The sequence below is a fragment of the Phasianus colchicus genome, chromosome 1, assembly GCF_987193195.1.
Source record: "Phasianus colchicus chromosome 1, bPhaCol1.hap1.1, whole genome shotgun sequence".
Taxonomy (NCBI): Eukaryota; Metazoa; Chordata; class Aves; order Galliformes; family Phasianidae; genus Phasianus; species Phasianus colchicus.
Genome location: NC_143436.1, coordinates 19,849,183 through 19,861,985, shown reverse-complemented (window position 1 = coordinate 19,861,985; position 12,803 = coordinate 19,849,183). Strand labels below are relative to the sequence as shown.

Here is a 12,803-nt window from a genome sequence, read left to right as displayed (position 1 = left end):
CGAAGGCCACGCCGGAAGCAGCCGTTAAGGGCACCGCTTTGGGCACGGGGGTCAAACCCCCCAGGCACATCGCGAAGGGCCCTCGCAGGAGCCCGGAGGCAACGGAGGACACCGCGCAGCCGCCCGGAGGCCGCCGGCGCGCCGCCACCATTCCTGCTGAGACAGCGCCCCCTGCCGGCCGGGCGGTGCGCCCGGAGCCGCTCCCTGCCAGCGCCCGGCCGGCGCCTGGGCGGGGAGGCCGGGAAGCCCTCAGAGGCCCCGCACCGGGGAGCGTGGCTGAAAGAGGGGAGCGGGAAAGCTCCGCGAAGGGCAGGCTAAGCGCGAACGCTCCACGCTCGCCCACCAGGGTCTGCGACGAGCCACGCCACGCCACGCCGCAGGAGGGGGATGGGGGGAGCCGGCTGCATGGCCCCGTATGCCCCCGCTCAGGCGGCGATGATGGCGGCACCCCGCCCCCGCGCGGCCCCACCGCGGCGCCGAGGCCGCGATCGCCCTTCCCGCAGCCCGGGGCGGAGCCGCTCCCGGCGCGCCGCGGCATTCCCGCCCCGCCCGCCACATGCAGATGAGGCCCCTCCTCATTGGCCGCGCCGGGAGCCCTTTGAAAAGGCGCTCCCTGATTGGCCGCCCGGAAATGTTAACGCAAATAGGGAGAATCTCCCCCCCCCGCCTGCTTTTTTTTTTTTTTTTTTTTTTTTTTTTTTTTTTGGCAGCTAATGCGCGCGGGGCGCCTCAGACGGCCGTAACGCTGCGCGCCGGTTACTACAAACAAGTAGTCCCCGGCCCCCGCCCTCCTCCCGCCCGCCCGCTCCGCGGGGCGGGACGAAGCGAAGCGCTGCAGCCGCGGCCGCCGCACCGCGGGCGCCCCGGTGCGGAGGGGAGGGGGCCGGCTGGGCGGTGGCGGCGAGAGGTGTTTCCCCCTCCCCCGCGGAGGGATATCCTCGGCGCGCTCGGCCCGCACCAAAATATTGGGAGTTAAGAGGCGGCTCCGCGGCGCCGCCGGCTCAGAAGCGCGCGGGCAGGCACGGCGGCGGCGCGGCTCCTGCGCCCGCCACGGCTCCACTGCGGCGTTGCCCAGGGGCGGGCAGAACGCGCGGCCCCGGCGCCGCCCGGCTCTGAACGGCTCGGCGTAGCGAGGAGGAGAGCTCGGAGCCGCCGGGATCCCAGAGATACGAGGAGGGGTCGGGAGGACCCCCGCCGCAAGATGCTGCTCTCCAAGTTCGGCTCGCTGGCGCACATCTGCAGCCCCGCCAGCATGGACCACCTGCCCGTCAAGATCCTGCCGCCAGGTACGGAGCGCTGGGACCTGCGCTGCGCTTTTATATAACCGGAGAAGACGGCTTTTGGGGGAAAAAAAAAGCCAAACGCCCTGTGCCACACGGACGTAGCGCCCTTCTGGGATTTTTTTTTTCTATGATTTTTTTTTTTAATCGTTATTTCTGTTGGAGCCGCCACTAACGCTGTGTTTCTCCCCCAGTGAAAGTGGAGAAAGAGCCCTTCGACAAAGTGTACCAGGTGGGCTCGGTGCTGGGCAGCGGCGGCTTCGGCACGGTGTACGCGGGCAGCAGGACGGCCGACGGGCTGCCGGTGAGCGCGGGGTGCGGGCTGCGGGGCGGCGCGGGGCTGCGGGGCTGCGGCCGTGCCCGCTGACGGCGCCTCTCTTTTCCCGCACCGCGCAGGTCGCCGTGAAGCATGTGGTGAAGGAGCGGGTGACCGAGTGGGGCACGATCGTAAGTCCGCGGGGGCCTTTGTGTGTGTGTGTGTATCCGCGCGTTGGGGATGTGGGGGGGGGGGGGATGGTAGGTCTCGGGGATGGAGGGGCGCGGGCTGGGGGGGGTTGGGGGGCTGCCGGGTGTCGCCGCCGCCGCAGCGCCGCGCCCGCCCCTCGGACTGCGGCACGGCGCTGACCGCGGCCCCGCGCGCAGGGCGGCGTCATGGTGCCCCTGGAGATCGTCCTGCTGAAGAAGGTGGGCTCCGGCTTCCGCGGCGTCATCAAGCTGCTGGACTGGTACGAGCGGCCCGACGGCTTCCTCATCGTCATGGAACGGCCCGAGCTGGTGAAGGACCTCTTCGACTTTATCACGGAGAAGGGCGCGCTGGACGAGGACACGGCGCGCGGGTTCTTCCGGCAGGTGCTGGAGGCCGTGCGGCACTGCTACGGCTGCGGCGTGGTGCACCGCGACATCAAGGACGAGAACCTGCTGGTGGACCTGCGCACGGGCGAGCTGAAGCTCATCGACTTCGGCTCGGGGGCCCTCCTCAAGGACACGGTCTACACCGATTTCGACGGTACGTGCGTGCCCCTCCCGCCCGCTGCACTCCCTCCTATCGGGGCCATCGGTAACGGAAACCTTTGGACCCGACGCGGCTCGGGGTGTTCGGTTGCGTAGGAAAGGAGCGATTCCGGGCGGTGACGCAGCAGTTTCTATTTCCCTGCCTTGGAAAAAGCGCGTTTTTTTTTCCTAGAGGGCGATCTGTTTACAAGGAGCCTTCGCAGTGTCGTATGTTCCCGGGTTGGATGCGCTGTTTTTCTGTGCGGAGCAATTTTTAGCTCCCCCCCTCCCTCTATTTCCCCTTCGTGGTGTCCTGGAAATCCCGCATTGCAGATCGCGGAGCGGTGGATCGCTGCGCTCCCCTTAAACGCACAGCTCCGGGCTCAGCGCCCCAAAGCGGAGCGCGTTCCCTTCAGCGATGCCAGCGGGGGCTGCGTTCCTTCTCCCCCCCACCCCCCCAGTCCATCCTCGGCCGCCGCACTCCACATCTGTTTGTTGTGAAACCCGACCCCGCGCCACGTGACCCCGCATCACCGCAGCGCTGTTGTTTGGTATCCACGGAGCGCTCTGGGGGCGGCGGCTGCCGCAGAGCTGCACGGGGCCTTTTTTTTAAAAAAAAAAAAAAAAGTGAGCGGCCTTATTTTGTTTACTGCCCGCTGGAATTGGATAAAGCGGCTTAGCCTCGTGTAATAAGGCGGACCTGAGCTTCACCTCCTCGCCGCCTGCCCGCCTCCTCCCCGCCAGCCCCCTTTGTCCTTTTGTGTCTATTTTTGGTGTGATGCTGCAGACGCCACGTGGTCAGTGAAAGGGAGCTGCCTTCGTCAACAGCCAGCTGACGGCGGCTCCTTCCCTGCAACCGGCAGTGCTGCCAGGCCGCGGTGTCACCCGGCACTGACCTGGAGTTACACCACTGCTGGGCTGGGGCCAGACTAAATCACTGCTTTTGACTTTTTTTTTAATACTCCCATGATGCTGCGTTTATGAACCTAATTTAGCCCTGCGAGATGCCCTTGAATAAGGGGAAAGCACTCTAATCCTTGATTTTTTTTTTTTTTTTTTTTTGTTGCTTTTCTTTTAGGAACGAGAGTATACAGTCCTCCAGAATGGATCAGATACCACAGATACCATGGGAGGTCAGCGACAGTATGGTCTCTGGGAGTCCTCCTTTATGACATGGTTTGTGGGGACATCCCATTTGAGCAAGATGAGGAGATCTTGCGGGGACGATTGTATTTCAGGAGAAGAATTTCACCTGGTGAGTTTGTAGGGAGTGAGTTGGGAGGGTTGCCTTGCTTGTGTCATTTGTTGTTGTTATTTTGGGGGGGGGGGAGGGGCCCAAGAGAGGAGGTGTAGGTTTCTTTATTTTCTTAGTTTTTAGATAATTTGAACTTTGTACACCTGCTTTTTTCTTGTCTTGCTTTTAAGATTACTTTTTCTAGTTTAACATTGCTTTTGTGTTACTTTTTTTTTTTTTCCAGAATGTCAACAGCTCATCAAATGGTGCCTTTCACTGAGGCCTTCAGACAGACCAACACTTGAGCAGATTTTTGACCATCAATGGATGCACAAATCAGAAGTAGTGAAGTCTGAGGACTGTGATATAAGGCTACGGACCCTTGATACTGATGTATCGAGCACAAGTTCAAGTAATGAGAGTCTGTGAATGGCTAAGGACCTCGCACTGGGAGGGGAGCTACAAGCAGAAAGACCACAGTGCTGCTGCCAATACGTAGGAGGGGCTAGAAAAATGCATTCATTATTCTGTAGTTGAATCTTTGTCTGAGGGACTTGATTTTATTTTCCCCTTTTGCTGGTTTCTGCTTTGGAATGAGAGATTTCCTTTGGAAACGCTGATGTTTAGGAGTTGCAGGCCAGTACTTAGTCAAAGACTGACCTTATTAAGAAAGCAGTGACCTCTTGAATACATGGTAAACTTTTTTGCTCTCATAGAGCCTGGACTAGATTTTATTTGCTTTTGAGTGCCTTTTTGAAAGCTGCTTCAGTGGGACTTTCTTTTTTGAGCTGTGTATGTTCAAAGAAGATCCAGTTCATCATAGGAATATGCTCCCTTCAGACTCAGTGCTGGGGGAAGCAGCTCCTATGATGCATTGGAGAACGTGTTCGGTGATTGAATGAAGTAGTCCCATCCACTGGTGATGGAATACTTGAACACAGACATTTCACTCCTGCCCCCCGCCCCTTTCCAAATCCAACCCACCTCTGCTGCTCAAAATATTTCCTATAGCCTGCACAGAAATACAAACAGGTATATCAGCTTTTTTTATCGGAAACATTTATTCATGTTTCCTTTTATCATCTCTACCACTGGGCATGAGAAGCCCCTTTCTCAACTCCCCCCGGCCTTTTGTCACCCTGCGAGTCTTAAGAGTATGTATGGGCATGTTGAATGCACAATCAATGCAATATTCAAGGACTTTACTTTTTTTCCATACCTGTATAATGTGTTTATGTAAACTTGGTTTTCCCATGTACTATACAGTTATTTATTGTTTGAAGTTTAGAAGACCTCCCACAGGTTTCAGCTGTGGCTATTTATTTGGTTAATTTATTTGGTTAGAGTTATTCAACACTGTGCTTTCCCTTCCTCCTCCCCATGGGAAGTCTAGTGATTTGCCCATGGCACTTCTTTTCTGCATTCCTGTCAACTTTTGTTTAAAAAAAAAAAAAAAGACAAAAAATATTTCTGACCTTATCAACTTTTGTTGGAAGATGGAAAATTGTTGTACAAAGTCTAATTTAAGGGAAATAGAATGACTTTTTAAAGTTAGTCAGTATGCCTTTTGTCTGGTATTGAACCAGAAATGTAAAGTAATGCTGTTTGGAAGGGTTTTAAATTATTGACATTGTACAGTCTCCGTGCATTGGCTCTGGAAGGTAGAGTGGCAGAGTCATAAACCTTAATTTATTTTAATAGCTGTGTTTCTGTGATCTGGTTGCATTTATGCAGCTTGGATTTGGATTTTTTTTCTTCTGTTCAACAGTGTGAAATGTATGGAGATCATATTTTTTATACAGGTATTTCAATTAAACTTTTTTTGTATATAACAGTTCTGTTTGTGTGTGTGTCTAGTCCCTTTTATCTTCACCATTGCTCTTGAATCCAGCTGGGGAGCTAGAGTGCTGTTGATCTTCTCTTGTAAATGCCAACAACATCCAACCCATAGTTATTAGGCCTATGCTATCCATGAATGTCCATTCTGGAAGGATTAAGCAATTGCTCATCTTGGCTGTATCTACTTCTTGATTACCTGATTTGATGTTGAACTGCAATAGGTGTACAATGCAGCAGCACTAATGACCTACATGAAGGGGGAGGGGCTGTGATTATGTATTTTTTTCAACTCTGTAAACACTGAATAACTAAAATACCACTGTACTCATTGTCCTTAAACACAACAAAGAAGTGTTTCTGTACTTGCTCATGGTGACTGTTTTCATAGTTGACGTGTTTACTTTCCATTACATTCCATTTCCTTCCTCCCTCTTACCCCTTCCTCCTGGGGGTGGAAGGGAATTTCCTGTGCGCTTACAGGAAAAGGCCAACCAGTGTGCTCAGAATGGGGTGCCTGCTTTCCTTCAGCTTCTTGTTATCAGAAGTGTCTGCTGTGTCACTTGGTGAAGTGTTGGTGAAGGTGAAAATCAGCATTCATAGCTAAGAGGAGAGAAGTGCCTTCAGCATTCATCTTCCTGCACTGGGAGTCAAGTCCTGCAGCTTGGTGTTCATCCTCCTGGTTTCTGTGCAGCCAGAGAGGACTGACCTGATTTGGTCTTTCTATGGGGGTGGAGATGATTATGGGCTTTAACTACCACTGAGGGATCTATGAGGTACGCTTAAGGATATGTTCTGTCATTAAGGGTGCTTTGTAGTATTAATAGTAATGGGCAAGGCTTAAAATCTATTGGGTTTGTGTTATTTCACTTTCTGGGGATCTTTCTGCCAGCTCATCTACTATTATTTTGGTTCTCTGTGGGAAATATCTCACTTGCTTACATCATACCAAGCTCCTGATGCTAACCAGCTCAACTAAAAATGCCACTGAATAGCAGGGGGTACAGCAAAAAGGAAACAGACCATTTCTGTGTGCACAGTTTTCTGATGACGGGGGGGAGAGGAGGTGGCATTTTCTTGGCTTTAGAGAGTTAAATTGTCAGTGGGAAAACAAAACAGCACAGAAGGCAGTTGTATCCATCCATTTGTCATATTTTTTTTTTTACTTCCTTTAAAGCTTTTAATTGAAATCTATGTATATTAAACCTAGTCCCTGAGGTTCTCACATACACCTTTGTTGGAATCAGATGCCAAATGAAAAGATTTTGCAGTTATTCTTGCTGAGGGCAGCCACACCATCGGGTCCTAAGAGCTCAAAGCTTAAAAGTGAAGATTGAGAGGGTAATTGATAACCTTTTCCCTAAGAGGAGGGACTCAGATAAACTGGAGGAGGGATGATCCCAGCGCCTGGCACAGCTCTTCAGAGAGGCGTGTTTCCAACCACAAGTAGTCTCTGGAGAAATTCCAGGAGCTGATGATAATTAACATCTTCCACTCCAGTGGCTTCACATGCGCACAGCTGTTGAGAGCAGTGGTAGTGTGGGCGAGCTTCAAAGGGCTACCAGGAAAGCAGTTCTAAAAATACATCTGTCAAGCTGTTGCTGTTCGCTGAACTGGACACTTTAAAGTTTCCACAGGAGTCTGCTTTACTTTCCTTGCCCTCGTAGAGAAATGCTGCTGAAGAGTTCTGTTTTGCAATATAAAAAGTAAGTTTTCACCTTTTGCTACTGAGGCAAAATGTGTTAAAAGGAGGAAGGTCAAAAGGACACAGGCGCTGGTGCTGACTCCCCTCTGGGATTAGCTCACATAAAAGGTGTGCTTTCAGTATTGCACAGGCAGCGTTAGTTGTGAAACTCCCCTGAATGCTAATGGAAGACACGTGGATGAAACGCCTTACACCGAAAGTAATGATTTGTAAAAATAGCTTTTCATTACAGCTGAAAGTTGGAAAATGATGTGCTAATATAGTTCCATTAGCTGAGTGTTGCTGTCAAAATGAACAGGTCTGTGACAGCTCCTGGTTCCTCCCGTGCTGCTATCTGTTGTTATTTTAATATCATTAAACGCTTCTTCCCTGGGATCCTCCTCTTTATACTCTCTGCATACTGGTTGGTTTTCCACAGCACAAAACCTGAAAAACAGAATTCTGCAGCTCATTCAAAACACAGCTTAAATCACAGCCAGCTTCAGCCCTGACAAACTGATTTAGCTGCAATCACACCTGTGCCTGTAAGCACGCTGCTGCTTCATAATGTGCTTCAGATACTCCAGTGCTGAAAGGTCTTTAACAATACAGCGTTTTGTATAATTCATCTCCTTAGTAAAACTCATTCTCTTGCATGAACGCATAAGCATACGCTGACTTCCTTTTTTTTTTTTTCTTTTCAGTTAACTAAGCCTGCATTGATTAAATAAATGAAAAAAAGACCTCTTTGAAAAAGAATAAATAAATATGTCAGAAAGATGTTAGGGAGATTGACAAGAGTGTGTTCTCGCCATACTTATATCTCTCTTTCAGTGGTTTACTGACCTCTGTTGGTGAAATTAAAGTATATGTGCTGAAAATAACGATGCATGCACTGAGAAGAGCAATTTTAAAATATTGCTCAGCGTTATTTTTACATATTGAGAGGTATGGCTAGCTCTTAAATGCCCCATCATGTTTGAAAGCATACCATTTCCAAAGAGGAAAAAAAAAAAAAAACCAACCATGAATATGGAAATATTTTTCATTTTATTAACTTCTTAGAGCAACGCTAAGGTAGAAGCGGTCATTGAAAAATCAGCTATTGGACGAGAGGAGCACGAATGGTAAAGGCTGTCAGCTCTCACATGGCCCCTGGCAGCAGCATTTCCCAGTGCACTGGCCCTGCTTCTGCAACTTCATTCCAGTCCCGATGAGAAACACTTGTCCTCTGGCATACGGATGGGCAGTGATTCTCAACAGTGTAACCTGATAACACGGCAGGCCGCTGTGGCCCTATCAGCTGATTAGCAGTGTAATCTTCCTGCTAACAACAGTGATACTACTGCTGGTGGCAGAGGGTAAAATGGTGACATTTTAGTTTCATCTCGACACATGGCTTTTCTGAAACTTAAATTTGTAAATTTGTGACTGTTTAGTTTCATGGTTAACTGTGCTTTAAAAATATTGTATGTATTTGCCTAAGGGGTTCCTTCAGGCACCTGCCATACCAGACATATTGAGCTTCGGTTGTACTGCAGAAGTGATGAATAAAGTGATAGGAAGTCAGAAAACCGTGCAACTTGAAATAAATTAAAATCTGTGTTTAGACAGAATTCCTAAGTAATTTCAGAGAATGTCTCAAAACTGATGAATTCATGTGGATCAATAAAAAATATGGGCACAGAAACACACAAGTTGTCATTATTTGTTATCAGTTGCACTGGAGAACCTCAGAACTGAAGTGTAACACAAGGCAAAACGAGGAGCAGAAACACAAATTCATAACATTCCTGCGGAGATTTCCACAGCTAGCAATTCCATTCCTTCCGTTCCAATAAATTTAGTATTCAATCCTTTTTGTTCTTTGTTGTTCAAAATCCTACTGTTATTTTCAATGTGAACTGCCACACTTCAGTTTTAAGAAATTTTATGTTCTTTCTAAGTATCTGTTAAAATTTTCGTATTTGTACCTCAGATGCCTTTGAAAACAAAGTCAAGGAAATTATTTTCATATGGAAGCATTATGATTACATAATAATATAAATTCAATATAGGTCTCAGATTAGCTGTGTTTAAGCTCTAATTAATATGGTCTTAGTAAGAATACTATCGATTATTACTAATACTCTTCTAATTGACTATACAAACCATTATGTAAAAGCTGCTTATATTAGCCTGGTAAGAGAATTAGTCGGACCCATACTTTAACATGCACTTTTTTCCCGGGTATGTCTGTGTTAAACCTTGAAGCTAAGTCACAAACAATAGAGGAAGATCAGTAAGCTTCTTTGTTTACTACTAATGACTCAGCAGTCATTTCAGCTCTCTACATTGAGGAATAATGAGAGATTACAGAAAATTTTACTGAAAATTGAAAGGCACTTTGCTCCAGAATTCTAAAAAATGTTTTATCATTCTGTGAAACATTGTATCATATACCTAGTTGGATTATTTTTACATATAAATTCTACTGGGGAAAAAAAAAAAAAAAAAAAAAAAAAAAAAAAAGTTGCTTTGCTGGAATAAAAAAAGTTTTGATTGAAACACCTCCTCTGATTGTTATAGATGGTCTAGTTTCAAGATTGCAGTTGGTATCCCTCTACTTTTTTTTTTTTTTTCCCCCTTGTTTTAGATCAGGAAAACTTTTATAACAGTAATAAGTTTATTCTAGTTAAAAATATACATACTGTAAGAGGTTAGTTCATTTGTTTATTTGTTCATTTGTTTCAGATGGTTTTATTTTTGTGACAAATTTCAAGACCCTCTAGAATCATGGAAAGGAACCATTTCTTTCACATCACTCTATGGAAAGGTATTCCTTTATGGTGGCAAATGCTCCCAAGTTTACAGACTCCATAAATGTTTATCTGCTTTTTAAATACACTTGTCATAGCCAAAGCCCTACAACATAGAGATTTAGCATAGAAAAGCATAACAAATTTCAGTTTTCCAAAGGTAACCTCAGAGGTCAATAGCTAACAAACGTAACCAACAGAAATGCAGATTAGGTTGTAAGAAAGTGTTTTATGTCTGTAAGGATAACAGAACATGGAGTAAACTGACCATGCGACAAGTGTATTAAATCATCATTTTTAGAAACAAGCATTTTTTTTTTATATAAATCATGTAAGAATTCCTATTTCTGCCTTGCTGCAATTACAGTCTACTTAGAAATGTTAGGGATTTTATCAGCCTAATGCCATGGACTTAACAAAAAAGTTTTCAGCCCACAACACCCATTCTGCTTGTTGAACCAATATAAAATTTATTGACGGTGCCCCTTTTGCTTCTGGCAAAATATATCAGAATACACATTTGACCTAATCAATAGAAGTAGTGGCAGAGACTTTTTCATTGTGGTGAGACTGTGGGACTAGTGACCCTTTCTCAAAGCCAGCGTCAGCTGAGCTGGTCTTCCCTCACACTATCCCTTGCATTTGCTGGTACCCTGACATTCAAATCAATAAACTGATCTCTGTGATAATGATGCAGACTAAGCAAGGGAATATGCACAACTGTTTGGGAACATGGGGGAAGAGAGGCATTATTGTAGATGAAAGGATATACGTAATAAAGAGCTTAACTTTCTCTACTCTGTAGTATCAGAAAGAAAAGATCACATGGTTTCCAGTTTATAAATTCTACAACAAATAATTTTCAAGAAATGCTGACAAATCCTACTATTTTTAACTTCACTTGCAAGCTATTTTTTGCTTACTTGAAAGGTGTACCTCACCTCCTGATAAAGAAGAAGAGCATGGATCACTTAAAATCTTGTAAAAATAACAATTTGTGAGTATTTTTACACATCTCAGTACTACGCCCTACTTTTTAACCAGTTTCATAGGTACCTTTGTGAATGAGAAAATACAGGAAACACAAAAAGGTTGCAATGATAAGAGTATCGAAGATGAGCTGAGGTTAAAATTGAATTTATGATTCTGTCATGACACCCATGAGTTCTCTATTTCTCTGTCATTTTGAGCTTCTTCAGCAAAAATGAGCTCAATTGTCATCTCTAGGGTACTTCTATGGAGACTCATAATGTATGTATACTTGAATATATACTCCAATATATTTGAAGGAAAACTAGAGAAATTGATCTTGGAAATCTCAATCAACCCCTAGGTAAACTGGGAATTTTGAGTGTGTTTTAAAGACAGACTCTTTCCCAGTCTAGTGTTCATTATGGTGGTCCACTCAAGCAAATCTAACTGCTGAGTATCACCATTTCCCTGACAATTCTTGTCTAAGTGCTCATAGCATCATAGAACCCAACTCTGTAGTTCTTGGGGAAAAAAAAAAAAAAATCTAGTAATTTTCAGGGCAATTTTGCCTGTATAATGACTACAGGATTATCTTTTAGCCTGTGACAAAAGAAAGGCTGTCCTAGAGAGAAAACTGCAAAGAAATGCTGAAATCATAAATAAAACACTCCAGTGCAATGCTTAATATCCACAAAAAGAGGAGACAGGAACCTTTCTCTCTTTTTTTTTTTTTTTTAATATGTCAGATTTTATTTATTTATTTATTTATTTATTTATTTATTTATTTATTTATTTATTTATTTATTGCTATATATCGAATGAGCTATTTGGAAAACAAGGGCAACATAACTTGAAAAAAAAACTGTTAAGCATCCAAATTGTCTCAAAAACTAACCCCTGGTTGGTAGATTTGTTAGTACTATAAAGAACACTTGCTCATGAGAAGTCTTACTTCCCACGTAGCTGAACTCTGCTGAGAGAAAGTGCTCATAACGGTGTTAATAATAACTGACACCTCACTTGTCCTGTTTCTCTGTTGAACAGTTTTCAATTCACATGCCAAGAGCATTATTCAACTTCTATTATGATCAGTGACAAAATCCTACTGATGTGGATGAGAAGGCAAATGTGTGTCAGTCTTGCTTATACACCAGAAGAGTACTTTCATACTCTTTACTAAGTTGCATTCTTATTAATTAATATTATTTTATCAAGTAGCTTACACAAGAGTAAAAACTGCACAGATACCAATGATCTTTTTCATCCATGGAGCTTTCAGAGCATTTAGAAACTTCACTGGTATAACTGCATCCTTTTGCCTGCCTCTTACTGCTTACCCAATTTCAGAGCAGAATAATACAACTGATAGCACTGAACATTTATCCCACATTTTTTAAAAACGTTACTTTCATTTTCTAGAACTTTAGGCCTCTGCACTTTATTCTGCATTTTATTCTAATCCATACTTTCTTAGGCCTTTGCTGTTCCAGCTTCCAAAAAAATCTATTGGTGAAGAGCTAAAAGTTGAATATAATTTTAAACACACTGAATCTCCATGTGGATAAATTAATTATTTAATCACATTTTCTTACCCCTGGCTGTAGGTATTTGAAATTTTTTGTTCATTCTGACCACTGAAAAACTTTGAGTCTAACTACTGACAATTTTGAGTGACAGTGTTTATATGCATGGTTATATAATGTAGTAATATTTCAGACTGCTTTTGTAAGCTTTCTCCAATGAACAGGTTTGCTCAGATGAAACTCTGTGACAACTGAACACCAGAAATTATGATTGTCCAGGTTATGTTAGAATGTCTTAAAGAATCCCTGGACAAACAGAAGATAATCAGATATTTGTGTGAAATTCTCTCAGCCCTTGCAGATGGCCAAGACAAAGCTGTGTGACACTGGAGACAAGCTGTAATAGAAGACTCTTCATCTAACACAGTGAGAAAACATCAGATGGCTTGGTACTGGCATTCTGCAGGGAAAGATCAGCCTTCTCCT

At 45.1% G+C, this 12,803-nt stretch overlaps 1 protein-coding gene across 1 annotated transcript; it reads left to right on the top strand.

The window, feature by feature from the left end:
• The first annotated feature begins 995 nt into the window (after window positions 1-995).
• On the top strand, window positions 996-5,705 carry PIM3 (Pim-3 proto-oncogene, serine/threonine kinase). Its single transcript, XM_031614802.2, has 6 exons — window positions 996-1,286; window positions 1,475-1,584; window positions 1,677-1,727; window positions 1,923-2,286; window positions 3,349-3,525; window positions 3,749-5,705. The coding sequence occupies exons 1-6, from the start codon at window positions 1,202-1,204 to the stop codon at window positions 3,931-3,933; spliced, it is 972 nt and encodes a 323-aa protein (XP_031470662.1). The 5' UTR covers window positions 996-1,201; the 3' UTR covers window positions 3,934-5,705.
• Window positions 5,706-12,803: the final 7,098 nt, after the last annotated feature.